This window comes from Phacochoerus africanus, chromosome 5 (assembly GCF_016906955.1).
Source record: "Phacochoerus africanus isolate WHEZ1 chromosome 5, ROS_Pafr_v1, whole genome shotgun sequence".
In the NCBI taxonomy this organism is placed as follows: domain Eukaryota; kingdom Metazoa; phylum Chordata; class Mammalia; order Artiodactyla; family Suidae; genus Phacochoerus; species Phacochoerus africanus.
This window is the reverse complement of record NC_062548.1, coordinates 45,399,776-45,425,952: the sequence shown is the minus strand read 5'-3', so window position 1 is coordinate 45,425,952 and position 26,177 is coordinate 45,399,776. Positions and strand designations below refer to the sequence as shown.

Genomic DNA, 26,177 nt, shown 5'->3' with positions numbered 1-26,177 from the left:
CCACAGCCACAGCCACGGCAACGCGGGATCTGAGCCACAACTGCCACCTACAGCACAGCTCACGGCAACACTGGATCCTTAACCCACTGAGCGAGGCCAGGGATCGAACCTATGTCCTCATGGATGCCTATCAGAATCATTAACCACTGAGCCACAACGGGAACACCAAAGGCTGCTAGAACTCTCGACAGTCTATCCAACTGCCTGGACCTCGGGCTGCCCCTCATTCCCATGGCCTGTGTTTGGCCTGTGTTTGGTCAGTGGTCGGTTCAGAGGGAGAGTCTCAGATGGAAAAGGAAGACAGAAGTTTGAGGGGACTGTCCAGAGGGAGAGCACAGGACGAGCACTGCCCGTGACCAAAATTCTATTCTTCTCACGCATTCCATGCTCAAGGTTCAAGCCCACCTGCCCCCCCCCCGCCTCCCCCCCCCCCCAGATTTCAGGAAAATTACTTTACCTGCTGGGGAGAGAAGAAACAGACCTCCAAATCACCCTAAATGTTGGCATCCTTGTAGCTGAGTGCACAGTGACCTGAACACACGCCAAATGGGCGTGTGGCCTCCCTGCTCACCTGCACCTGAGTATGAGCCAACCCGTCCTGAGCACATCTCCTTGGCTGCCGTGGAGGCTCTCTGAGTTACTGATCTGGCTGGAGAGCCCCGACCTCCCACTGCTCCCTTAGCCTCTGTCCAGGAGCCGCCTGCGGAAAAGCACGCACACCCTCAGCCGTCTCCTACAGCCTCCCGGGGGATCCTGGACACGGACTCGCTGACTGAGGAGGAGCCCTTAGAACTAAGGTTCTCTTAGACTGCACGTCCCTCCCCCCCAGACTTAGCCACGTCTAGGTGGAAGCACTGAGACTGCGTGGTGTGGGCTAGAACTGTGGGGTCTGCACCACCACCAGCCCTGGGAGGGGCCACGCAGGAGCCGGAAACTGAGTGAAGTGACATCTTCCTGGTGGGTGTGATCACGCCTCCACCCTGGCCCACCCTCCTCGAAGGAGCATCGTCTCTAAGTGAAAACGGCCATGCGCGGGCTCACAGCGGGTTTTCTCTTGCAGCACTGCCTGACCCGCCTGACCACGGCCGCAGTTTGTAGACGGGGAAAGTCAGCCAACTTCTGGCACTCTCCATTCTAATGCCATTTTGCAGGTGGACGCCTAGTGTGAGCATCTGAAAATAAAGGGACAAGATGTCCTGTGTTCCGCTTTTCACGTGCTCTGCCAAACAAAAAGCCCTCCAAAAAAGGGAGTTTCTTTTTTTTTTCTTTTTGTCTTTTCTAGGGCTGCTCCCACGGCATATGGAGGTTCCCAGGCTAGGGGTCCAATCGGAGCTACAGCGGCCAGGCTATGCCACAGCCACAGCAATGCCAGATCTGAGCCGCATCTGCAGCCTACACCACAGCTCACGGCAACGCCAGATCCTTAACCCACTGAGCGAGGCCAGGAATCGAACCCACAACCTCATGGTTCTTAGTCGGGTTCATTAACCACTGAGCCACGACGGGAGCTCCGTGAGTCTACTTCTAACCTCTCTCCTTGTCTTGGCTCAGTGGTCAGTGGTCAGTCTTAGTCGGGTTCATTAACCACTGAGCCACGACGGGAGCTCCGTGAGTCTACTTCTAACCTCTCTCCTTGTCTTGGCTCACTGACCACTGAGCCACGACGGAAGCTCCGTGAGTCTATTTCTAACCTCTCTCCTTGTCTTGGAATCTCAAGCCAAGGCTCCTCTTCATTTCCACCCTCTGCTGTGAGTGGCGTCCCCCCGACAGGTCACCCAAGATTCCCGAGCCCTCCCCCTACTCCCTCACCCTGCCATGCCTGCTGCTCCCTCCATTTCACTGCCATCCTACCTGCTGCCCTCACCCCCCCGACTCTCCCACCCCCACCCCTTGGCGTGCCTCCTTTGGGGACTAGTCCTGAGCACGCCCATGGTGACGTATGGTACCAGCTCTCCAGAATCACAGGCTATTCCCCCCTGGAGCGGGCACCCCGCCACCACATGGGAACCCTGACGTCCTCTGATCTATGTAACGGGCAGACTCACTACCAGGGACGGAAGGAGGGCCCCTTAGCGTCCTCGAAGACGTCTGGGGCATCCTACCTGCCGGGAGCGCCCCTTCTTGCGGTGTACGCTATGACGGCTTTCAGCCTTTCTCTCCACCGCGACGAGATCTTTGAAACCTGGGGCAATTCGTCACCACATCCTCACTGGCTGTCACATGAAAGAAGACTGAAGGGGGAGTTCCCGTTGTGGCTCAGTTGTTAACGAACCCGGCTAGGAACCATGAAGACACAGGTTCGATCCCTGGCCTCGCTCAGTGGGTTAAGGATCCGGCATTGCCATGAGCTGTGGTGTAGGTCGCAGATTCGGCCTGGATCCCGCGTTGCTGTGGCTGTGGTGCAGGCCGGCAGCTACAGCTCCGATTGAACCCCTAGCCTGGGAACCTCCATGTGCCGTGAGTACGGCCCTAAAATGACAAAAAAGAAGAAGACTGAAGGGGCCCAGGGGCTCATAGGAGGAACCTTAGCTGACCCTGACGCTGGGAAGTAAAGAGGTTTACTCTCTAGTCAACACAGGGACACCGACTCAGTCTTGAACACCTACCGAGGTGGAATGACCAAAGGTAAACCTATGCCGCGTACGGGAGTAGAAGGGGACGCAATTTGAGTCCTGGAGTGCGCTCTGAAATGGAGGATGCCATCTCGCTCTTCCATGTGCTGGATGCCCCACTGCCCTCCTAGGAAGGACTTACCGTACGAGTCGGGAGCTACAATCCATCAAAATAGGCGAGACTCCCTTGCCCTGACTCATAGCCTAGTGAAACTTAAGACGTTTAATTTCTCAATAGGGACCCACGACACCACAGGCAGAGGCATAGTCAAGCTGTGACCTGCCCCTAATAACTGACATTTAAAAAAAAAAATTCCCCTTAAGCAAAAACGCCCTAGCCGGCCCCCAAGTGTCCTCACACAAGGGTTTCTTAAGACCCTGCCCGTCTCCCTGCACCCCTCCTCCCCTGCTGCCAACAGCAACCACCTCTGGGCCATGAGCGAAGCCACGGAGGAGATTCACTCCGGGGCACCCGACACATTAGCCTCTACCCTCCCGCGAGGACCCGTCACTCAGTGTTGGACTTGAAAGAGGCTTGCTTTCGCGCACCCCTGAGCCCCGGAATCCCGATGCATTTTTGCGCATGAACGGCAGGACCCTGGACAAAGTGAGGAAGTAACGAGAGTACTGATGGTTGTGCCCCAGGGATTTAAAACCTGCCCTGGAGTTCCCACTGTGGTGCAGCGGTTAAGGAACCCGACGAGCATCCATGAGGACGCAGGCTTGACCCCTGGTCTCGCTCAGTGGGTTAAGGATCCGGTGTTCCCATGGGCTGTGGTGTAGGTCACACCCGTGGCTCAGATCTGGCTCTGCTGTGGCTGTGGTGTAGACTGGCAGCTGTAGCTCCGATTAGACCTCTAGCCTAGGAACCTCCATATGCCACGGGGGTGGCCCTAAAAAGACCAAAAAAAAAAAAAAAAAGAAAAAGGACCAAAATTTAAAAAAATAATAATTTAAAAAAATGATGTAAAACTTTATTTATAAAAGAGAAACAATCTCAATCTCAAAAATTTTGAAATCAAACTTACGGTTACCAAGCAGGGGACCACGGGGTGGGGGGGATGGGATCAGCAGACACACCACCAGGTACAGAACAGGCGAGGCTCTGCTGCAGAGCACAGGGAACGAGGCAACAGCCCTGATGACCTCCGGGGGGAAGGGGCGGGTCTCTACCCGCTTACCGAGTGACACACACATACACACACACACCCGATTCAGGCTGCTGTCCACCTGACGCTGACACCACGTGCCGGGTCAACCACACTCCAGTAAAGTTAAACAAAACCACATGGAGACGTTCACCGACATGGGATCTCCCCCCTGCACCTGTGCGCGGATGTGACCCGTCCCTCGAGGACGACCACACCGCGCCCACGCGAGACCCTGCGTGGGAAGCACCCTCCTGGGGCACCCATGCCACGACCCGCCTTAGGGACGGGAAATACGCCGTACGGAGCGGGGACAACCAGCAGAGCTTTACACACGCAGCCACCCAGGACCATCCCCCCTTCCGCCAGGGCTGCCCGAACTCTCTGCCTCGGGAACTGGGCGTCCGTAAAAGCCTGAGAGGCTGGAGATCCGCCAGGCCAGTGAGATGCCGAGTGGACAGGCTCTTGCCGAGTCACCGTGACTGCTCGTCATGCCCTAAAATCACAGGGAACACCTCCAGGGCCACCGTCCCAGGGTGACGACGTCAGCTATGTGCTGAGCCACCCACGCCAATGCTGTGGGACCTGTCCCAGCCCTCGCGATGCTCTTCCAAAGGAGGCACATGCCAAGGGGTAGGAACGCGGTGGGAGGCGCCACATCCAGCCTTGGCGCTGCCGCTGCCCTTCTCGGCTCCTGCTGTTCAGCCACGTCCTCCTCTGGCAAACACCTCGTCCGTCCAGGCTGGACGTTGACACAGGGAGGAGTGGCCGTCACGTCTATTCTCTGCTCCATCTTTTGTAGCTCCCCGTGCAGAATGGGGCGTCCACGCTCTCGTAAATTTCTCCGGGTTACAGCCCGTGGACAGACTCTGTCCCCGCGCTGGTCCCCCCACCCCCACCGTGATGCCTGCGGATTCAAGGTGTTCTACACTTTTCCCCCGAAGAAGGCCAACCCCACTCTCACCTTGGCTCCCAGATCTGCTAAGCTCAGCCCTGGAAATTACTGCACAAACTCTCAACGTTCACGTTCCATCCCCCCCGGACCTCCCCCCTCGCACTGACACCTGCGGTGAGGACAAAGCAGTGACAGTGAAGTGCCATCTCTCTGACCCATCTCACTGCCGCTGCCCCCTCGAAAGCCTCTGCCAAAGCGAGAAACGGGCAACGACACCGTGTGGCTGCTCTGGGCTCCGATCCATGCTTCCTCCGTGACCCCGCCGTTAAGGTGCCCCAGCACCGACTCCTCGGAAACCTTACCCACTGCTGCCCCCGCCCTGAATACACGCAGGGCCCAGACAAGAGACGCACTTACTGGGAAGGGGAGACGCGGCTTGTCTGAGGCCTGGGGAAAAGCCACCAGTCAAGAATGCCCCAGCGACCCCCACTACGCAGATGCGCTTCCCCCCCACACTCAAGGGCACCCCCTCTCGGGCTGGCCTCTTACGAGGGTGCTTCAGCTCCTGGGAAGGGCACCGGGCATGTGCTCCTTCTGGGAACCTGTTCTGTGGAGCCCAGGGATGGCTGAGTGCCCATCGGAGCAGCCCTGACTCCGCCGGGATGGGGTCTAGGCTGCCCTCGCTTAGACGCTGCTCGATTCGTGCACGAGGCAGGCCCAGCTGGCTGAGTTCTAGGAACCCAGGTATGAACCTTCATGCTCTCACCAGTCCTGAGATAAGAGGGCAAGAAGGCGCATTCTGGCAGGAGTAGGGACCGCTCCTGGACCGGCAGCCCCCCGGGGAGGTTCTGCACACCGTGTAATGACTGCACGAAATCTCACAGGGGCCCTTGCGGACATGTCCACAAACACGAGGGCTGCCTTCCAAGGACCCCTATACTTCTCTGGACTCAGCAGAAAATACTGTCTTGACAAGAGGCTAGCCTGTGACTATCTCCTGGCCGAGCAAGGGACACTCTGCACCGGTATTAATTAAACCTACCTCACGCGTGTCACTAACTCTGGCCAGACTGGGGATAAATGTAAAGAGATATGTAAACAAGGTCAAAGGTTACAAGACAGGTGCTCCCGTTGTGGCTCAGTGGTTAGCAAACCTGACTAGTACCATGAAGACACAGGTTCGATCCCTGGCCTCGCTCAGTGGGTTAAGGATCCGGTGTTGCCGTGAGCTGTGGCTCAGACGCAGCTCAGATCCCGTGTTGCTGTGACTGTGGTACAGGCCAGCTGCTGCAGCTCTGATTCAATCCCTAGCCTGGGAACCTCCATACGCCATGAGTGTGGCCCTAGAAACCACAGCACAACAAAACAAAATGAAGCCATAAAAAAGTCTGAGTAAGTCGCATTAACTAATTAGGGTAGATTGTGTATCAGCCACCCTGGTCCTAAGATTATCTCATGTTAATAGAAATCCAGGGTGTTCCCGTTGTGGCTCGGTGGTAATGAACTTGAATGGTGTTCCTAGGGGCGTGAGTTCGATCCCTGGCCTTCCTTGGTGGGTTGGCGATCCAGTGTTGCTGTGAGCTGTGGAGTAGGTCGAACGTGCAGCTCAGATCCCACGTGGCTGTGGCTGTGGTACAGGGCAACAGCTACAGCTCCGACCCTCCATATGCTGCAGGTGTGGCCCATAAAAAAAAATAGAAATCCAGACTAAAGCATGTTAAAGATTACCTCCAAATAAAGTGAAGTCCTGGTTAAGCTTTAAAAAGCCGTAACTGAAATAAAAATAGACTCTGAAAGTGACTTTAACATTTTTCTTTTTTTTTTTCTTTTTTTTCTTTTCAGGGCTGCACCCACGACATGTGGAAGTTCCCAGGCTGCAACTGCCAGTCTACACCACAGCCACAGCAATGCCAGATCCTTAACCCAGTGAGCGAGGCCAGGAATCGAACCCACATCCTCAGTGATCCTAGTCTGGTCCTTAACCCGCTGAGCCACACAGGAATGCCAAAAATTGTGAGACATCTGTTCCCAAGGACTGACCGAGGGTTCCCAACAGACACGAGGCCCTGTGCTACGTGACGTGAACCACGAAGAAGTGACACAGGGGCTCCAGGGTGCCTGTCAGCGGTGACGGATGAGCAGGTCCACCGAGACGTGGGATATCATCCAACAATGAGAAGAAAGCCGCTACCAAGGCCCGAAATGACGTGGGGACCCTGGACGCAGAGTAGCAAGTGCAAAGGCTACGCCCTGTGACCCCGGCTCATGACATGATGACGATAGGGTGAAAGATGGGTGGTGGCCAGGGCTGCAGAGGGACGAGCAGCCGAGCACGGAGGGCCTCAGGGCAGCAGCATAACGGGGGGTCCCAAACCTGGAGAACGTGGGACAAAGGGGACCCCTGCTGCAAACTGTGCCCTTAGTCAAAGGCCACGCATCAGTCCTGGGTCAACGGCAACAAATGTCACATCAGCCGGAGCTGTTCCCGGGAGGCCCTGCTGGGGAGCAGCGGAAACAAATCTGACCAGTATCCCTGAGGACGCAGGTTCCATCCCCGGCCTCACTCAGTGGGTTAAGTAAGGATCCAGCATGGCTGTGAGCTGTGGTGTAGACAGGCGGCTGCAGCTCTGATCCACCCCCTAGCCTGGGAACCTCCATATGCTGCAGGTGCGGCCCTAAAAACCAAAAAAAAAGAAGAAGAAGCTAAAAACATGGACATGTGGAAGCAACAGTCTGGAGCGACTCTTTTGAGTCGGAAGAGAGGTCAGCGCCACTGGCTTTACCGAGAACGGGACGAGGCAGGGCCCACACCACGCTGGACAGATCCCGGATCCCGGGCGAACCTCCTCCCCTTCCCCTTCTCAAGCTCAGCCCAGCGCCGACGAGGGGATCCTCACCCACCTGCCCACGAACCGGAGCCCCCACGTGGGGCCCGGGTCCCAGACCAGGGAGGCCGAGGGGCTGACCAGAGAGGGGAGCTTCCCAGCAGGACAAACCTGGGCGGAAGTGCCGGCAGGCAGGGAGCTGTGGGCTCTGCCTGTCCTCTGTGCAGAGCTTCTGCCCAGAGGGACAGCCCAAAAGGGGACAGTGCCAGGGCACGGTGGCCCCCCCAAACGCGCGTGGGCCAGGCCCTCCACCCCCAGACGCGACGGGAGCTGGTCCTGAGGCCTGGCCAGCCACTTTCTCAATTCATCCCCGACCCGGGGAAGACATGGGGGGGGGGGGGCGGGCAAGGGGGGGCGAGCAGAAGAAAAGTCCTGCAGGGACCCGCCTGCTGAGCGGACCTCAGCCCTGAAGCACATCCAGGCACGGGAGAGCCAGGCGGGTCAAGGAGACGTTGCGACAGCACCGCCCGGAGGGCTGTTCTTGAACCTGCTCCACCCTCAGCAAATACCCAGACCCGCGGCGCTGCAGGGACAGGCCCGCCGACAGGTGCCAGAGGTTGGGGAGGCGGGGGACCAACACGACGGGACCGTGTGTGGGGAGCGAGGGCTGCAGAACCGGTGCTGCACAGGCCTCCACAGGTGTGTGGGTGTCCCCAGGACTTTACAGGGAAAATGCTCAACACCCAGAGCCTTCATCTGCGGAAGCTGCTGGGGACACGGGCCAGGGACATGGGCCCAGGGACTCCTGTTTCTGACAAGTCCCACAGAGGCCACGTGGAGGCCACGGGGCGGGCACCAGCTGGTGATGCCAGTTGGGCTCTGGGACCCGACGCCCTGGCAGGAGCTGTGCCAGCCTTGTGGCCCCTTTCCCAGAGCAGCCGGGGGACCAGACGCCCTGTTCGGACCATGGCTGGCCCCTGGCGACTGGAGGGGCCGAGGCTGAAGCAGCCTTGCCTTCCCGCCTGACCTGTAAAGCAGGCGCTTTGCTCACACAGACGGCCGCGGGGTTACCTTGCCACCGGGGGTCCTCGCCCAGGATCTTCTCCATCAGGGCCTGGCTGGCCAGGACCCCAGGCTGCAGGTCAGAGACGCCATCCCCGGTGCCGAGCTGGCCGTTCTGCAGGGCCTCCTGGGCCTGCAGCTCCCTGCAACCAAACAGCTAGCGGTCACGGTGGCGGCCTGGCCCCCGGAGCAGGGACAACCCCTGGCTTCTGTCACTTCAGGGAGCCGCCTGCGTGAGGGCCCCGGATGAGGGCCCAGGGCCTCCGCCGCACTCCCACCCCCACCCCCACGTCCTGGGACGATGGCCTTGGCCCAAACCCCAGCAGCCCCAGAGCCGAGTGTGTTCGGTGAGGCCTGGCGGGCACCCAGCCCCCTCGCACCCAAGCCAGGAGGAAGGAAACGGGTGACTCTCTTCCTCAGAGCAAAATCAGGGCCGGGAAACAGCTGCTTGGGCGGGCGACCCCCACGACCCGGGGAGGGGGGCGGGCAAGCCCTGCAACCGGGAAGGGGAGCAGGCTCCGCCGGGACACCGGCTCACCTGATGTCGCACACGGGCGGCCGCAGGTCCAAGGGGCCGTGGGCGAAGGCGCAGTGCAGCCCGTTCCGCACGCAGTGGCCCCGGGCGTCCGTCTCGTGGATGCAGGTGCCCGTCTTGTAGTAGCGCAGGTGGTACTTGCGCTCCGTGTCCCCCGTCGTCCGGTGCAGGTATGGACACCTGCGCAGAGAGGGTGATACACACGGTCTGGGCCTCGGGGCCACCGCGGGGTCAACCCACGCCCAGCTGGGGAGGTCTCGTCCCCATCCCTGTGCTCTGGGTGGAGGATGAGCAGCACCGGACCGAGACCCGCCCCTGCCCCGGACCCTCCCCCTGCCCGGCACTCAGAGCCCTGCCAAGCCCTCACGGACAGGGGGCTGGAAAACACACCACCAGGATCCCGAAGTGGAAACCAAAGCCCCCATCAGATCAGGGGCGGGCCACCTGTGCCACCCCTGCCCACGGGCTCTTGGGACCCCTGGGGGGCGGGGGCCTGGATGCAGCGGCTGCGGCGGAGAGACAGGACGGTGGGGCGGGGAACAGACAGGGGAGGGGTGGACGGAGCAGCGACACACGGGCAGCGCCAAGGCCCAGAGCCACGTGCTCCCAGGAGAGTCACACTCGCCGCTCTGAGAAGGGGCTCACGCTGCCGGGAGGTGGCAGCTGCAGAGGCGGCAGGGACGGAGCCCCCATCAAGGCCGGTCCCACCAGACAAGAGCCACAGACAGGGGAGGATGGGAGGGGATGTGCCACGGCTTCCAAGCAGCCCCGCGGGGCCCGAGGCTGAGGCAGGGCCGTGGCTGCCAGTCTCAGATCTGAGATGGAGGCCCTTCGCCCAGCGATGGCAGGGGGCCCTGTGTGGGGCCTGGGAGAGGCCCACTGCCCCTGGTGTCCAGAGGCTGGAGCACCTCCGGGGGCAGCTGAGAGGACAAGACTGAGAGTGAAAGGCCACCGGGCGAAGTGACGGAACAGAGGCCTGGAGCGCGGGCCGCTTGGCCCAGGGAGCTCCAGGGTGCGCAGGCTGTGAGGGCAACAGAGAGGAGGTCATGTCCGGGCAAGTGCCCGGGGCCCCTGGAACCAACCAGGCAAAAGCCAAGCCCACAGTGGGCCCGGCAGTCCCCCCCGTGTGGCCGTGGGAAAAAAAAAAAAGTTAAAATGGCAAATTGTTCTTGTTAGTTTTATGGCCACAGGTGCAGCACATGGAAGTGCCCAGGCTCGTGGCTGAATCAGAGCTGCAGCTCCCGGCCACAGCCACCGCCACGCAGAATCTGAGCCGCATCTGCGACCTACACTGTCATTTGCAGCAACGCTGGATCCTTAACCCACTGATCGAGGCGAGGGATTGATCCTGCATCGTCATGGATACTAGTCAGGTTCTTAATCTGCTGAGCCATGAAGGAAACTCCTAAAATGGCAAGTTTTATAGATGGTGTCACAACTTTTTTGTCTTCTGTCTTCTTAGGGCCACACCTGCAGGATATGGAGATTCCCCGGCTAGGGGTCTAATCGGAGCTACAGCCGCCGGCCTACACCACAGCCAGAGCAACTCAGGATCCGAGCCACATCTGTGACCTATACCACAGCTCACGGCAATGCCGGATCCTTAACTCACTGAGCAAGGCCAGGGATCCAACCCGCAACCTCATAGTTCCTCGTCGGATTAGTTTCCACTGCGCCACGACGGGAACTCCAGGTGTCGCAACTTTCAACAGAGCCCAGTGGAGACGGAGGATCGAGGCGGTCTCTCCGTTGCCCTGAAATACCACCACTTACAGGAAAGCGTGTCAAGTCACACCTGGACAGCCTGTGCCATTTCCCAAACCCTCGGCTGAGGCACAGCATCCAGATCAAAAGGACAGAACGCAGCCGCCCCGGGGGCCTCTCGCGCGGACACACAGGGAACAAGTGCCCCTTGTGAGTGGCAAGAACTGGAAACACAGCAATGCCCGCAAGAGCCTTCGTGCAAACAGCCCACTGCAACCCCAGCCGTCACTGCCAACTGCCAAAGATCGGAAAAAGCAGGTTCTAGGAAACTTGCTTCCCACTTGGTGAAAAAAGGAAAAACATACAGAGTCACAACTGTATCACAGGAAAGGGATGCCGTGTGCAGGCAGAGTTCCGCGTGCCCAGACCTGAGCTGTCGGCTTCAGCGGTTTGCTTCCTGTTCCCAAAGAGAAGCTCCGAGGAACCTCTCCAGGCTGTGTGCGTGGGGCGGGCAAGCACCTGCATGGGGCGCTCACTGTGTTAGGCACGGAGGCAGCCCTGCTTCCAGCCCCTCCCTCCAGTGCCGCATTCCACGTTTCCCCTCCATCCAAGCGCTGCCCTGCACCTCCCACAAGCACCGATATGTGACCCAGACAGGTGCCAGGTGGCTGTTGTGGAGCACAGGCCAGGGAGCCCCATCTAGAACAAGGAACCCCCCCCCCCAGCTTTTCACATAAATAATACACACTGATGTTGCTGATTAAATAAAAACACGGAGGGAGCTGCCTTATGGCACAGCAGCTACAGCTCCGATTCAACCCCTAACCTGGGAACCTCCATATGCCGCGGGTGCGGCCCTAAAAAGACAAAAAGTAAGTAAATAAATAAAAACCCAGAGAAATAAAGAGACCAGTGTGCACAGAAATAACGCATCTACAAAAGAGAAAGTGCAAAGGCTCTCCAGCGTGAGAGGCGCTCCCGTGCTCTGATGACCACACACGGGGAGGCCCACCTGCGCAAGCGGGGCACAAGTGGGGCTCCGGGAAGTAGTGCCGCCGCAGGACCGCCCAGGGGACGGTGCTCTTACCCTCTGCCCCGCCATCCCCAAAGGCAGACGGGCCCGAAGAGGTAACCCACAACCGCCAACAGCCGTAGACACCGAGGTGCGGAATGAACCCCAGGTGAGCTCAGTGCAGCCAGCAGGACGGCGGCGGTCTGTGGGGCCTGAGCTACAAGCAGGGAACGCGCTAAGAAGAGGGAGCATGGCACCTGCAGTTTACGTCGCAAGTGGGGACAAGAATACACGCTGTTCACATCAGAAATTATGGGAGGAGGGAGTTCCCACCACAGCACAGCAGAAATGAATCCGACTAGGAACCATGAGGTTGCGGGTTCGATCCCTGGCCTCGCTCAGTGGGTTAAGGATCTGGCGTTGCCGTGAGCTGTGGTGTAAGGTCGCAGACTCGGCTCGGATCCTGCGTTGCCGTGGCTGCGGTGCAAGCCTGCGGCTATAGCTCCAATTCGACCCCCAGCCTGGGAACCTCCACATGCCAAGGATGCGGCCCTAAAAAGGACAAAAGACAAAAAAAAAAAAATGACGGAAGGCGCTGCTGTTTCTTGGGGACAGAGTTTTGGTCTGAGGATGGTAAAGTGTGGACAGGGGGAGGGGTGATGACTGCACGAAAATGTGAATGGACAGAAGGCCACTAAGCTGTGCACCGAAAAATGCTAAGATGACAAATTTAATGCCAGGCTTTTTTTTTTTTTTTTTTTTAAATGCCTGCACCTGCAGCATGTGCACGTTCCCAGGCCAGGGATCAAATCCGAGCTGCAGCTGTGACCTGTGCCACAGCTGCCACAAGGCCGGAGCTTTTAACCCATTGCTCCGAGTGGGGAATCAAACCCACATCTCTGCAGCATCCTGAACAATCAGATCCTTAACCCACTGCTCCACAGCGGGAGCTCCTAATGTTACATCATTTTGCAATAAAAAAATAATAGGACTTAAGCTAATAGGAAAGTAGCCATTTTTTAAAAAACCATTCCGATCTTCAGAAATACTCACACAGCTACTGTAAGTGAAGCAAAAGAATCCCAGAGTCTGGGGAGAGGGGGCCCACACACCAGAGCTGGAGCAGTGTCTACAGGTTTATCCGCAGAACCCACCCTGCAAAGCTGCTATGGGACCCCAAGCACCGCTGAGGCGCAAGCTGCAGGGTGTGGCAGAGGTTGCCGGCACCCCTGAAGCTCCAGGGAGTGAACAGAGGGGCTGCCTCACTCCCCCTGTTTCCGGACACTCCCTAGGACTCTCAGGTCAGCGCTAAGCATCATTTTGTCTCCTTGCCAGTACCGTCGCCACGGCAACCAGAGCACAGCCAAGGTTAGGGGCCCCCCTCTCCCCAGCACTGAGCAACAAATGGGGGCTATTATTCCACTTGGGGCATGTCACCTCCTGCTTATCACACGACTGAAAAGCAATGAACTGAGCTTAAGATACTGGGGAATGTTTAATGAAAAGAAAATGGCTGCTTCTAAGAACATCTAAGAGGCAAAAGGGAAAACCCCAGAGAAAACACAGTGGCAGCGCCGGGACCCTCCTCAGGGCAGGGCAGAGGCCCTGGCCAGGAGGGGGCGTCCTGAGTGGTCAACCCAGCCCGGCAGGCAGAAGCTTTCCCGCCACAGGAGTTCACTCATCCGCCCCCAGGGTCACTGTGCCGCTGACCAGTGGGACCACCGATGCTACAGCACCTGTAACGTGACCCGGGGGGACTCCTTCTGCAGCCCGACAAATTCAGGGTGTCACCCGAGGTTCTCAAATCCATCCACGACCTTTAGTTACCCAACCAGGGCTCCATGGATGGTGTGAGGCAGCGGTACACAGCCTGCACAGGCCGCCGCCGTGCTCTGGAAGTGCTGGAACAGGCAAGGGGTACAAGGGACCAGGCCGGGGCTCAGGGCTGCCACCTCAGTCTCCAGGAGAACCAGAAATTGTCCCCTTCCCTGTAGCAACACACCCAAAACAAAAGTGGACCCACAAATGCAGACCCACTATGCGTCAATGTTTGCAAACGAGTCAGGCCAGAGCCGCCTGGAGCGCCTGCCAACCCCGCACAGCCTGATCCTGCTGCTCCCAGCAGGAACCTGGGATCTAAAGGGCCGGCAAGTTCCCAGGGGATGCCGCTGCTGCTGCTGCTACTGTGGTCTGGGGGCTGCACCAGGAGAACCCCTGGCTTTAGAGGGACATTCGGGTACAACACGACACTCTCCAGAGCCTCAAGGAGCTCGGGCATAGGTGGGGACCAGAACACAGCACCCAAATAACGGAGGTGTGAACTGCACCAGAATCGAGCATACTGAGGTGGGTATGGGAAATGAGTGGCAGAAGAAAGATGGAAAAGGAAGGTCTGTGTGCCACGGACAACTGGGGGAGGGGCGGCTCAGGGGTGGGGGCGCCAAAAGGGGGGGCCTGAGGGGAGAAGCTTGAGCCCCCTCCTCCTCCGCTAAGGACAGGGTGGGGGGTGGGGGGGTGCCAGTGGACCCCGCCCATCTGTACCGCCCAGCCCGCCCCCCCACACACACTCTGGCTTCCAAGGGCGTGCCAGCCAGGTCAGCAACCCCCTCATTACTCCTTATCAGGGACCATGGCCCGACACCAAGCCCAGCTCTCTCCTCTGCGCCTGCAAAGCTTCCACCCTCTCCCAGGAACCTGTCTTCCTGCTGGCCTCCCCAGAGCCTCAGCACGCCCAGTGCCCAGCACATGCTCCCAGTCCCGTTCCGTCCCGCCCCCTTATAGCTCCGAGGCACCTGCTTGCAATTCCCCTAAGGGCGCTGACGTGTGAACCAAAAAAACCTGTGTTTTCCTCTTGATTGCAAGTAGCCCTTGACCCTTCAACACCAGAACGCTCCAAGGTCTGGGCGGGCCCTTGGCTTTCACCTCCGCCCAAGGCCCAAGCAGAGTTCACCCAATACCAGTTTAAACAGCAACAGGCTATAACTCTCCTCAGCTGAGCAGACTTTCACCTACGCCTCAGGTCCTGGGACACCGACTTTTTAAAATCAAACATTGCACGAGCACCTCTTATGAGTACCTCTCACCGCCAGATCAGACCAAGGACAAGTGTGACACGGCAGGCACACCACGCCTAGGACAGGCACACAAGTTTCTCTAAGCCAGACTCAGGTGGAAAGTGCTCCCCCACCACACACACACACATCTTCTGCCCAGGAGACATTGGGCCCAGGACCCCAGCGGCACCAGGTGCTGTGAGGAGAGAGGGATCTGTGCGGAGAGGTGCCAGGCCTGCCGGGTGAAACATGGCAGGGAACGCCATGAACCAGGCAGATCCCTAGTGCCAACCGGTCGGGTTGTAACACAGCAATGGGCCAAGCCTGCATCTGAGAAAAACCTAGAAAACGTGGGTCTGAAGGGCCACCCCAGGGGCTGCCTGACTACGGCAGAAAGAAGGTCATCAGGAAAAAGGACGGTCCGTCTGTACCCCCCAGAGCTGGGGCTGCCGCAACTCTCAAGGAAAATGCTCCCCTAGGGGCCTTGAGACCTTTAAGGGGGCCTCGGAACCAACCTCTGTAAACACCTGACCACCGGGTACACAACGCACATGTGGTCTCCAGTTAGTGGGAGGTGTCAACCACACCTAGGTTCCAGGTGTGAAGACCCGCTGAGAGCGGGACCCGCTCGGGGCCTGGAGCCGTCCACACCGCACGCCACTCTCAGTGCAGCTTTCAGGACCCAAGAAACCTCTGGCCAAGCGACGCTCTCCTCTAAGCCCCAGCCTATGAAATACCTGAGACCTGATCCTCGAGGTGGGAAACACCGACCCGGTGGGGCTGGGCCCGACCTCAAGCTCGGAGGCGCCCTCCCAGCGGGCGCACCGCGGAGGACGAGCTGAGAGCAGCAGACCCAGGCGGGTCCGTGGCGCCGCGGGGAGGCCAGGTCCCACGGGGGCGGGGCGGGGCGCACGTGACGCGGACGGCCAATCGCAGCCCTCGCTGGGGAAGGGGCGTGTCCGCCAGAACAAAGGGCGCCGCGGGAGGGAGGACCGCGGAGCACCTGTGCTGAGGGGCCCTCCTGCCCACAGGGTGCCCGCCTGCGAGGGTGACGGCGGGGGAGGGGCCACGGAAGGAGGGGTGACAGAGGCGAAAGGTGACTGCCTGCGGGGGAAAGGGGATGACGCGGGGTGGGGTTACTCATGGGGAGGTGGAGATGACAGTGGGGCTGACAGCTTGAGCACCCACAGCGGGTGGCGGTGACAAATGGGAGGGGTCACTGGCAGGGTGACAGTGAGAGGAGGGTGACCCACTACCTGCCAATGAAACGGGATGACAGTAGGGGTATGACACTGGGGGAGGAAAGTGATTGCCAGCCAATGAAGGTGACAGCAGGGGAGAGGGCTCCAGGAGCAGGGTGACAGCAAGGGGGGAGAATGACCACCTGTCTAGGACAGGAGTTGACATCGGGGTGCCAACACTATCCGAGGTCTCCCCCGCAATAGCTCAGCCCCACCCTGTGCCCATTAAGTTCCCAGAATATCCTTGGAGGCTTAACATCATAGGTCTTTGGCTGAAGGGTCTTTGCTCTTTGACATTTCATGATTCAAAATGATAGGTTGGGGAGTTCCCGGCGTGGCGCAGTGGAAACAAATCTGAGTAGGAACCATGAGGTTGTGGGTTCGTTCCCTGGCCTCGCTCAGTGGGTTGAGGATCTGACATTGCCGTGAGCTGTGGTGTAGGTCGCAGACGCAGCTTGGATCTGGCATTGCTGTGGTTGTGGTGTAGGCCATTGGCTACAGCTCTGATTCGACCCCTAGCTGGGAACCTCCATGTGCCACGGGTGTGGCCCTAAAAAGCAATATATGACCAAAACAAACCTTTGGAGAACCCATGAACTGAAATAAAAGGAAGCCCCTTTCCTTGCTCTAAAAGGTAGTATCTATTTACAGATTCCATGGCAACCCCGCATGAGCCAGAATATGAAATTCAACAGGACAAACTCAGAAAATCCATCTCCTATGGAATGAGCAATTATTACGAAGGAGAGATTCCTGGGGAGATGTCTGGCCTGTTCTATGGGCCTGAAGCAAGTCATCTTATATACTCAGTAAAAGTCACACACAAAAGAAATTTTTTTTTTTTTTTTTTGGCTCTTTAGGGCCACACCCTCAGCCTATGGAGGTTCCCAGGCTAGGGGTCAAATCGGAGCTACAGCTGCTGGCCTCCACCACAGCCACAGCAACACTGAATCCTAGCTGTGTCTGCGACCTACACCACACGTCACAGCAATGCTGGATCCCGGACACGCTGAGCGAGGCCAGAGATCGAACTCGCATCCTCACGGACACTAGCCATATTTGTTTTCACTGTGCCACATTGGGAACTCCACACACAAAAAATCTTTAATGAGACTCGTGTACCTTCACGCTGCATGTACGGGTACACGGGCTGCGTCCAAAACAGAGTATTAAGCAACATCTTCGTCCCACTCGTCTCAGTCATAACCTGCATGCTATTTAGGCCACATGTTAATGTTTTGTAGTAAGAAGTTGCAATGTCGCTTAATATTTGAGCCCAGTGTAAAATGACAGGCAGGTGTCACTCTTCATCCCACGGGGACCCCCAGCGATGAGGGTGAGTCAGTACCAGAACATTCAGACTCTGGAACCCTACACAGCTGTTACGACATACTTTCTTTTCATGCATTAAAAGCATCACCAATGAATTCTGCCAATTAGTCCCCCATCCTGGACTCTGGAATGGGGTCAGATATCCAGGTGACAGATCCCTGCCCCAGGATATCAGCAGTGCCCCCCCCCCAGGGGGGTGCAACTCAGGACTTAAGATTCAGGGAGGAGATTGACATGGCCAAGGGAAGTGAGGGGCCAGAGGCCAGGCCTCAGCTAGACCAAAACCTCTCTTCTGAAGACCTCTTGCAAGAAACAGCTGCTCAAGAAGCAATTAAATAATGCCATTTCTTTTGTTTTTGTTTTTTAGGGCTGTACCCACGGCATATGGAGGTTCCCAGGCTATGGGTTGACTTGGAGCTGTAGCCACCAGCCTACACCACAGCCACAGCAATGCCAGATCCTTAACCTACGGAGCAGGGCCAGGGATCGAATCCATGTCCTCATGGATACTAGCTTGGTTTGTTACCACTGAGCCCCAACAGGAACTGCAAACAATGCCACTTTGAAACTTCACAAAACCATCACATCATCTTAACCTAAGCAGACCTGGCTACAATATTGCTGCAGGCTCCAGGCTGCCTTCACAACACCTGTAACTTTCCGGTGTTCAACTAAAAACCGGTCAGGAAGTGTCTAATGTTTAGAAGATGGGTCACCCGAAATCAAAAGCTTACTCCCTAGCTTAAGCATTTCCAAAAGTGAAGAACAGACTCACAGGGGGCTCCCCGTGCTGCCGTGCAAAAGCTGGGCTCACAAGGGGCCACACCTGAAGGACCGCCTCTGCTCAGAGGATCAGGGTTTGAAGACCAGAAGCACCGCAGCCCCCATCAGACCCAGAACGGAGCAGAAGCTGAATGAGTCGCTCTATCCAGAGGGCCCTGGGGCACAGCCGATGCCACCTCACCTCCAGGTGGGAAGGAATGGGCCCTCCCCATCTCAAAGGGCCCACTGGAAAAAAGCAGTTCCTGCCACCAATTTCTGCTGGTTATAGGAACATACCATCCGCCTGGCGCTTCCCCTGTTTTCCCCGTCCACATATTTCAAAATGAAGACATCTGTTCCTCACACCATCAGGAAACTTGCTAAAAAAAAAAAAAATCAACCAAAACAAAACCTTGATTTCTTTCTTTCTTTTTTTTTTTTTTTTTTCCCTGCCATTTCTTGGGCCGCTCCTGTGGCACGTGGAGGTTCCCAGGCTAGGGGTCGAATCGGAGCTGTGGCCGCTGGCCTACACCAGAGCCACAGCAACGTGGGATCCGGGCCGCGTCTGCGACCTACACCACAGCTCACGGCAACACCAGATCCTTAACCCACTGGGAAAGGCCAGGGATGGAACCCGAAACCTCTTGGTTCCTAGTCGGATTCGTTAACCACTGAGCCACGACAGGAACTCCACAAAACCTTCATTTCGTAAACTTTAAAAGGGCGATACAAATGACAGCCTATAAATAACTTTCCCATCGCTTTTCTTAAAAATTAAACATATCAACAGTAAGAAAAGAAACTTTCCAGAAGTATTTGCATAATGTGAGCAAACATTCCAACAGGCGCTCTCCAAAAAACAGCTGATGCCTACAAAATGGTTCTAAACCCAGAAGGTGTATCTCCTAAGGGTTGGTTCTTATGCAAAAGAAGCAGAGAAGGTGGGGCAGAATCGTTTCCCACCGTGCCAAGTTGATCCAGCATCCGCTGGCAGTCCTTCCTGCAGTGGCTGAGAACCAGGGACATGTGTCCCCCCACCCCCCGCGCCCCCCAAGACCAGTGGTTCTCGGAAAAACTTCACAGGGACGACAGGGCCCTGAAGGTGCCAGGTGCTGAAAAGCCCAAGCCTGCCGCCCGCCCAGGTGTGGGCAGCCGGCGCTGCCCTCCAAGCTCACGCGCGCGCACACTCACGCGTCGCCGTCAGGGCACACGCCGCTGGCCTCGTCGTACTTGGAGCAGTACACGTCCGGGCTGTAGTTGAAGGTGCCGTCGCGCCTGCGGAGCGGTCTGCGCCGACGCTGATTTAGGAAATGCCAATGGAAACAGGTAAATGGCCTGTGCTGGGCGCACTTGTGCTGCACAAACAGGGAGCACTGCTCTGTCCTAAACTCCTTTAGATACCTAAAAAGACAAACAGCGTTCGGGTCGCTTCCGCCGCCGTCGCCGCCGGCGGGCGGCCCGGGGACTCGTGGGCAGCGATCGGACGCCGCGCGCCCGCGGGCCCGGACCCCAGGCGCGACCCCTCGCGCTGCCGCCCTCCTCCCCACCCCCCACCCCCACCGACCAGGCTCGTTCCTCGGATCCCAGGAAAGATGCCCCATCCCCGACCCTAGGTGCCCAGCCCCACCCTCCATCCTAAGCACGGCCCCCGACCCCGGGCGCAGCTGCCCAGGTGTGATTCCGACCTCAGGTGCGATCTTCCGCCCCTCCCCCCCCCCGCCCCCTGATCCCAGGCGCGTTCCTCGGATCCCAGACATGGTTCGCCAATCCCAGGCACGGTCCCTGACCTCAGGTGAGACCCCGCAGAACCTAGACACGGACTCCTGGCTCCAGGCGCAGCTCAGGCATTATACTCACTCCAGACGATTCCAGACGGCCACCCCCCCACACACACACACATCCCAGGCGAGTTTCCCGGACCGCAGGTGCGACCCCCCAGACCCCATGCGCAGCCCCCCATCCAGACCACAAACGCGGCCCCCAATTTCAGGTGCGATACGAGGATTCTAGGAGCGCCGCTGTCCCCAAGCCCCGGTACTATTTCCGACCCCAGGCGGAGGCTGCCCTCCTCCCCAACTCCAGTCGGGGTCCCCCACTTCCGACCACAGGCGCATTCTCAGCTGTCCCCGACCGCGACCCCAGGCGCTCTTCTCCTACCCGAACCCAGACGTCTAGACCCCCGACCCAGTTCCCCGCCCCCAAGCCCAGCTGCCACCCTAGACCCTGGGCGCCGCCTCCTGTCCAAATGTGGCAGCAGCCGAGTAGGATGGCAGTCCACCCGCCTAGAGCCCAGGCGCAGCGCGGAGGATGAGGGGCTGGCGGGCCAAGGGGCCGCAGGTGAGAGGAGAGGGGCGGGGAGAGCGAGGCGGGGGGCGGCGCGAGGCCCCAGGCCGCACCCGGCGGCTGCTCCCAGGCCCAGGGGTGCGGGGGCGCGGGCGCGCGGGCCGGGGGCGCGCGGAGCCGCCCCCCCCGCCTCGCCCCCGCCTCCGCGGCGGCCGGCTGGGGCACTGACCTGTAGTGGGTCGGCTTCTCGGTCTGCGGGGGGGACCCGCTCAGCGCCGCCGCCGCCGCTTTCGAAACCGACGGCATTTTCAGTCAAAACAATGCAGCGCGCATGCGCCACGCGGGCCCGCCCCCGCCCCTCCGGATCTCCCCCCGCGCGGAGCCCACCCGCGCCCCCCGCCCGGACAGCCACGCCCTCGCACCACGCCCCCATCCGGCGCCCGGCGCGGACAGGGTGGCACCGCGAGCCTTGCAGCACCTGGCGCTCGGTGGAGGGCTGCGCGCACCCCGGGCTCCGCCATGCCCCAAGCCCGCCGGCTCGGCCGGTGGCCCCCACCTGCACCGGCCCGCAGGCATCCACGTTCACGGCCCACGCCGCACCTGCTCGGCCCCCCGCCCCGCTGCCGCCTTCACCCCACCACGGCTGCCCCGCGCGCTCTGCACGAGCCGGCAGCGCCCTACGCGACGCGGATCTGGGGGAGAAGATGGAGCAAGCGGGAGGAGAGGAAACGCACCCAGGCTGCTACACTCGCCTTCACTCGTTGATGACTCTGACCCCCCGGGCTGGGCGCTGAGACGGGAGAGAACGGCTCCAGTTGCTTAGGGCTGGGAGTGGGAGAGGTGGGGGGAAGGGAGCCTAACTGCTCCTGGATGTCTTTTAGGAGTTACGAACATGTCCTAAAATTAGACTACGGTAATGGTTAACCCCCCCTCCCCGCAAATATACTAAAAATTTTCAGCTGTATACTTTCAATGAGAGAATGGAAAAATATGTGAATTTTGTATCAATAGAACCAAAAAGGATCCAAGAAAGAGGCTCGCGGGCAAGGGAGACACACCTGTCACCAACAGCGCGGGGATGGAGGGGGTGGGATGCAGAGGGTGGAAACTGAGGGAGGCAGGAGGCCGCAAAGCCTCACAAACAGGGCTCCAGCTCTGCTGGCCCTGAAGGAGGAAGCAGGGTGTGCATTTCAGGAACGACAATTCAGGTCCAGAGTACATTATGTGGTAAACATTCAGCATAGGAGACATCCTTTTAAGTGTTCAACCTAGCTAGTAACTTTTTTTTCTGCCACAACCACTGGCAGGTGGAAGTTCCTGGGCCAGGGATCAAACCCCAGCCACAGCTGCACCTGAGCTACAGAAGTGAAAACACCAGATCCTTAACCTGCTGCACCAGGGAACTCCAGTAATTCTCTTTAAATGTGGATGAAAACAAGGAAGAGCCCATGGATCGGGTCAACTTTTTTTGATCTGAGGAGCAACCCCAATGCCGGTGACCTGCAGCAAGACAAACCCTTGAAGGAAGTGTGGCTGGGAGGTGGAAAGGGTACTGACCTTTACAGAAAATAATGTGTTACATTTCTAGAAACTCCCACATAAAAGATTCAGACCAACATTTATGTACAAATATAATTATCAGTTAGGAGTTCCCATTGTGGCTCAGTGGTAATAAACCTGACTAGTATCCATGAGGATTCAGGTTCAATGCCTGGCCTCGCTCAGTGGGTGAAGAAGCCAGCATTGCTGTGAGCTGTGGTGTAGGTCGCAGACACAGCTCGGATCCCAAGTTACTGTGGCTGTGGTGCAGCCTGGCAGCTGCAGCTACAATTCGACCCCTGGCCTGGGAACCTCCATATGCTATGGGTGCAGCTGCAAGAAAGAGAGAGAGAGAGAGAGACAGAGGAAGGGAGAAAGGAAGGAAGGAAAGACTTATCAACTAGCAAAAAGTGAAGAGCACCTGAAAGAGAATGAATGACAGTCCTCCTGACGATTGCTCAGGGCATGAAAGACGCGAAGTGACAAAACAAAGAGCAGTTCCATACATTTGTTCCCAAGTACCGGAGTTACTTTCCAGTACGTGTAACACAGAAAAATAACAAAAGCTACCACTTGCCGGTGGGATGACTGACTACCTTCTGTTCACTGTCTAAATGAATTACCTCTACACACATTACATTTAAGCCTGGAAATTAAGATGGCAAAAAGTCACTACGATATTTCTGAAGAAAATCAAGCCAGAAAATGCTTCTTTGGAGGCGGAATAAACTGATCCTAAAACTGTCAGGATGTAGGAATTCCCGTCATGGTGCAGCAGAAGCGAATCCGACTAGGAACCTGGAGGTTGCGGGTTCCATCCCGGGCCTCGCTCAGTGGGTTAAGGATCAGAAACTGCCATGAGGTGGGGTGTAGGTCGCTGACGCGGCTCAGATCCTGTGTTGCTGTGGCTGCGGTGTAGGCTGGCAGCTGTAGCTCCCATTCGACCCCTAGCCTGGGAACCTCCCTATGAAGCGGGTGTGGCCTAAAAAGACTAAAAAAATAAAGAATAACTTGCTCCTCCTTCTGCCCAACAAAGTGTTCACAGCAATTACCTCTAGGTGGTGGAATTATTAGTGTTTCTAATTCTCTTCCTTTTGCTAATTAGTGTCTAACTTGTTCAGATAAATCACATGGCTTTGGTCACATGAAAGTTTCTCGTTTTTTGTCTTTTTATTAAGAGCCGCACCCGCGGCATATGGAGGCTCCCAGGCTACGGGTCAAATTGGAACGACAGCTGCCGGACTGCGCCATAGCAATGCAGGATCTGAGCCGTGTCTGCGACCTACCCCAAGGCACAGCTCAGACAACGCCGGATCCTTAAGCCCCTGAGGAAGGCCAGGGATCCGACGGGCATCCTCACGGACACTATGTCATGTTCTCAATCTGCTGAGCCACAGCAGGAACTCCCTGAAAGTTAAAACAAAATTCAGAGTTCCTGTTGTGGCTCAGCAGTAATGAACCCAACTAGTAACCATGAGGACGTGGGTTCAATCCCTGGCCTCGCTCAGTGGGTTAAGTATCAGTAACTGCCATGAGGTGGGGTGTAGGCTTGGATCCTGCATTGCTGTGGCTGTGACATAGGCCAGCAGCTGCAGCTCCGATTCAACCCCTAGCCTGGCAATTTCCATATGCTACATGTGTGGCCCTAAAAAAGCAAAAAAAAAAAAAAAAAAAATTCTTACTCTTTTTATTTCCTGCAGGAACTAGTGAGAATAAAGCAAGGATCTGGGTTTGAATGACTGCTGCTCCAAAAAAACGGTTCACAACCAAACAGATCAAAACCTGGCCAGGCCAGAGAAAGGACATCTTACTTCTCTGCTGCCAGTGGGACTGACCATGTGGCCTGAGCTAGGATTAGAGCCATCTTTCCGAATCTTGGTCTCTCCGTCTTTAAAAAATGAATATACTTGTCTCAGCCCCACCTCCCTGACAAGTATAATTTACCCAGGCAGGAGTTCCTTGTCGTGGTGCAGTGGTTTATGAATCCAACTAGGAACCATGAGGTTGCAGGCTCAATCCCTGCCCTTGCTCAGTGGGTTAACGATCCAGCGTTGCCGTGAGCTGTGGTGTAGGTTGCAGACACGGCTCGGATTCCACGTTGCTGTGGCTCTGGTGTAGGCCGGTGGCTGCAGCTCCGATTAGACCCCTAGCCTGGGAAACTCCATATGCCACGGGAGTGGCCCAAGAAATGGCAAAAAAGACAACAACAAAAAAAATTTTACCCAGGCAGGCCAGACACTTAGAGCACTTCAGCAGAGGCCTTGAGAGAACCAGACCATTGCCATACAGCTGGCAAATATTCAAGGGGGAGAAATTTTCAGTTAACTTTGGCACCAAAGACGTGTCAAGAAAAGATGTTTCACTGGAAGCTTAAGTCAAGTCCTCCCTTTATGCACCTTGCATTTAGTTCAGAATTAAGCAGGTTTCCTACGAAGCAGCACTTGAGAAACATGTCATTTAAATACCCTGAAAAAATATTGCCTGAAATTTGTCAAGAGAAATACGTGTTAATTTTACTGTACTCAGAAATTTGTTGCTTTGCTAAAAATAAAAATTTGCAGAGATCTGAGAAAGCCCATTATTCTTGGTACTGTTCGATAATGTATCCACCACCTGCATGTATTTCCTCAGTTCCTCTTCCTGAACGCAAAGACAGACAACGGAACTGAAAAGACTAGAGGGCTCCCTTCTTTTAAGGAATGCGGAAAAACGGGGGGAGGGGACTGGCTTAATTCCACACTCCCACGTTAAAATTTATTGTTAGTTTGTTAAACTAACATCAGTTTACACACGTCACAGTCCAGTGTAAAATAAACAGGTTTAACCCTTCTGCCAGTGATTCTGCCTCAGAAAGCAAGTTCAACAGGACTACAAGTGTCGCCAGCATGGCTCTGGAAACATGATAATGTTGTGCAAAGACACCGCAAATCCAACAGCACATGCTGCAACCACAACCTTTTTCCTATGGACCTGTAATGTCTTTGGGCGTATTTGACGGGCATCAAGCATCAGGCAGGAGCTGGGAGCGTTCTGCAGCCAATCTTCTCTGCCTGCAAGGGGTCAGCATGACCAGGCACGACATTCAAGCCCTTCGGCCTGGGAACGTGCATAGCCAGAGCAGAAACGGTTAAACGCGACCGCTTCTGTCGCGTCAAAGCCTAAAGGCGAATGCCGGTTCCCTCACTGCTGGCGCGCCGTTAAGTTCTCGCCCCGTGGGCCACCGAGGTCGCACGCTCTTCAGAGCGATCTTCGGGCTCTGGCACCTCTTCTTGCAATATCTGTCTCAACCACCCGTCCGCGCTGGTCTCCTGCCTAAAGAAGCACCAGATGATCAGAGCCATGACAGACAGGCTGAAGGGCAGCACTCTCCACCAGGGCCGCTGCTGCTCCTTTCCCAGGGAGTGCTGCACTGTCCACCGGAACGGGTTGGCTTCGCTGGAGGAAAACTGAAGAGGACGGTCAGGGTCGTCCTCCTCCTCGCCTTCGAGCGCGGGCTGTCCTCGAGCCCGGCCACCGGGGGGCTGATGCAGGCTCCGCGAAGTCCAGCGGACCAGCCTCAGTGCCCGGAGGGCCCTGGAAGAGAGAAAGCCGTGAGCGCGCCCGCCCGCCGCTGCCGCCCTGGGTCCCGCTGAGACCGCGCGGAGCTCACCCGGCCGCCGGCCCACAAAGGACGCAGCTCATCGCGACCCAGGTCCACACTCGGCGCCGCCGCGCGCCGCGTTTGCGTCACTTCCGTCGCGCGAAGCCGGAAGCTGGGCGCCTTTCCGGGCCTCCGCTCACAACTACAGAACGTGGGGCCCACGCGCTCAACGGAAATGACCCGCCTCCTCCGGAGGCCTCTTCCGTCGCAGGCCCGCCCCCAGCCGGCCGCGCGCGCCTGCCGGGAAATGTAGTTCGCCATCGGCCCGAAACGGAGCTAGTGGTCCGGCCCTTGGGCTTCGGAGCCAGACTTGAGGCCGCAGGCGGGGATCGGGCGCTGGCGCGGTGGTCCGATGAGCTCGCCTCAGAGCGGATTTCCTTGTCGGCTGCGCTCACCCAAGATGGGCGCTCTGAGCTGACACTCCGCACCCCGCCCGCCGTACAGGCGCAGCCCCTCGACGACTCCTTCCCGTTTTGCTCTCTTCATTGGACTTTCAGCTACAGAGATCTCGTTCCCTCGACTGGTGACCCCTGT

At 57.6% G+C, this 26,177-nt stretch overlaps 2 protein-coding genes across 11 annotated transcripts in view; both read right to left on the bottom strand.

Annotated features, from left to right (window-relative positions):
* The window catches only part of UNKL (unk like zinc finger), a 67,481-nt gene extending 46,681 nt beyond the window's left edge, over positions 1 to 20,800 (bottom strand). For 3 of the 10 annotated variants that reach the window (XM_047780996.1, XM_047780997.1, XM_047780998.1), the window contains exons 1-3: positions 15,584 to 15,706; positions 9,081 to 9,257; positions 8,552 to 8,685 (exon numbers count right to left, since the gene is read on the bottom strand). In XM_047780996.1, the coding sequence (XP_047636952.1) occupies positions 8,552 to 8,588 (37 nt within the window). In that variant the 5' untranslated portion in view covers positions 8,589 to 8,685; positions 9,081 to 9,257; positions 15,584 to 15,706. Of the gene's footprint in view, positions 1 to 8,551; positions 8,686 to 9,080; positions 9,258 to 15,583; positions 15,707 to 18,478; positions 18,562 to 19,372; positions 19,583 to 20,693 lie in introns of those variants that run through there. The other 7 variants (XM_047780999.1, XM_047781000.1, XM_047781002.1 and 4 more) reach the window with 6 other exon arrangements.
* A 3,931-nt stretch (positions 20,801 to 24,731) lies between these two features.
* LOC125127646 (protein CCSMST1) lies at positions 24,732 to 25,738 on the bottom strand. The gene is made up of 2 exons (XM_047780991.1): positions 25,653 to 25,738; positions 24,732 to 25,576 (listed from the first exon to the last, which is right to left on the bottom strand). The coding sequence occupies exons 1-2, from the start codon at positions 25,682 to 25,684 to the stop codon at positions 25,201 to 25,203; spliced, it is 408 nt and encodes a 135-aa protein (XP_047636947.1). The 5' UTR covers positions 25,685 to 25,738; the 3' UTR covers positions 24,732 to 25,200.
* Between the last annotated feature and the right edge of the window lie 439 nt (positions 25,739 to 26,177).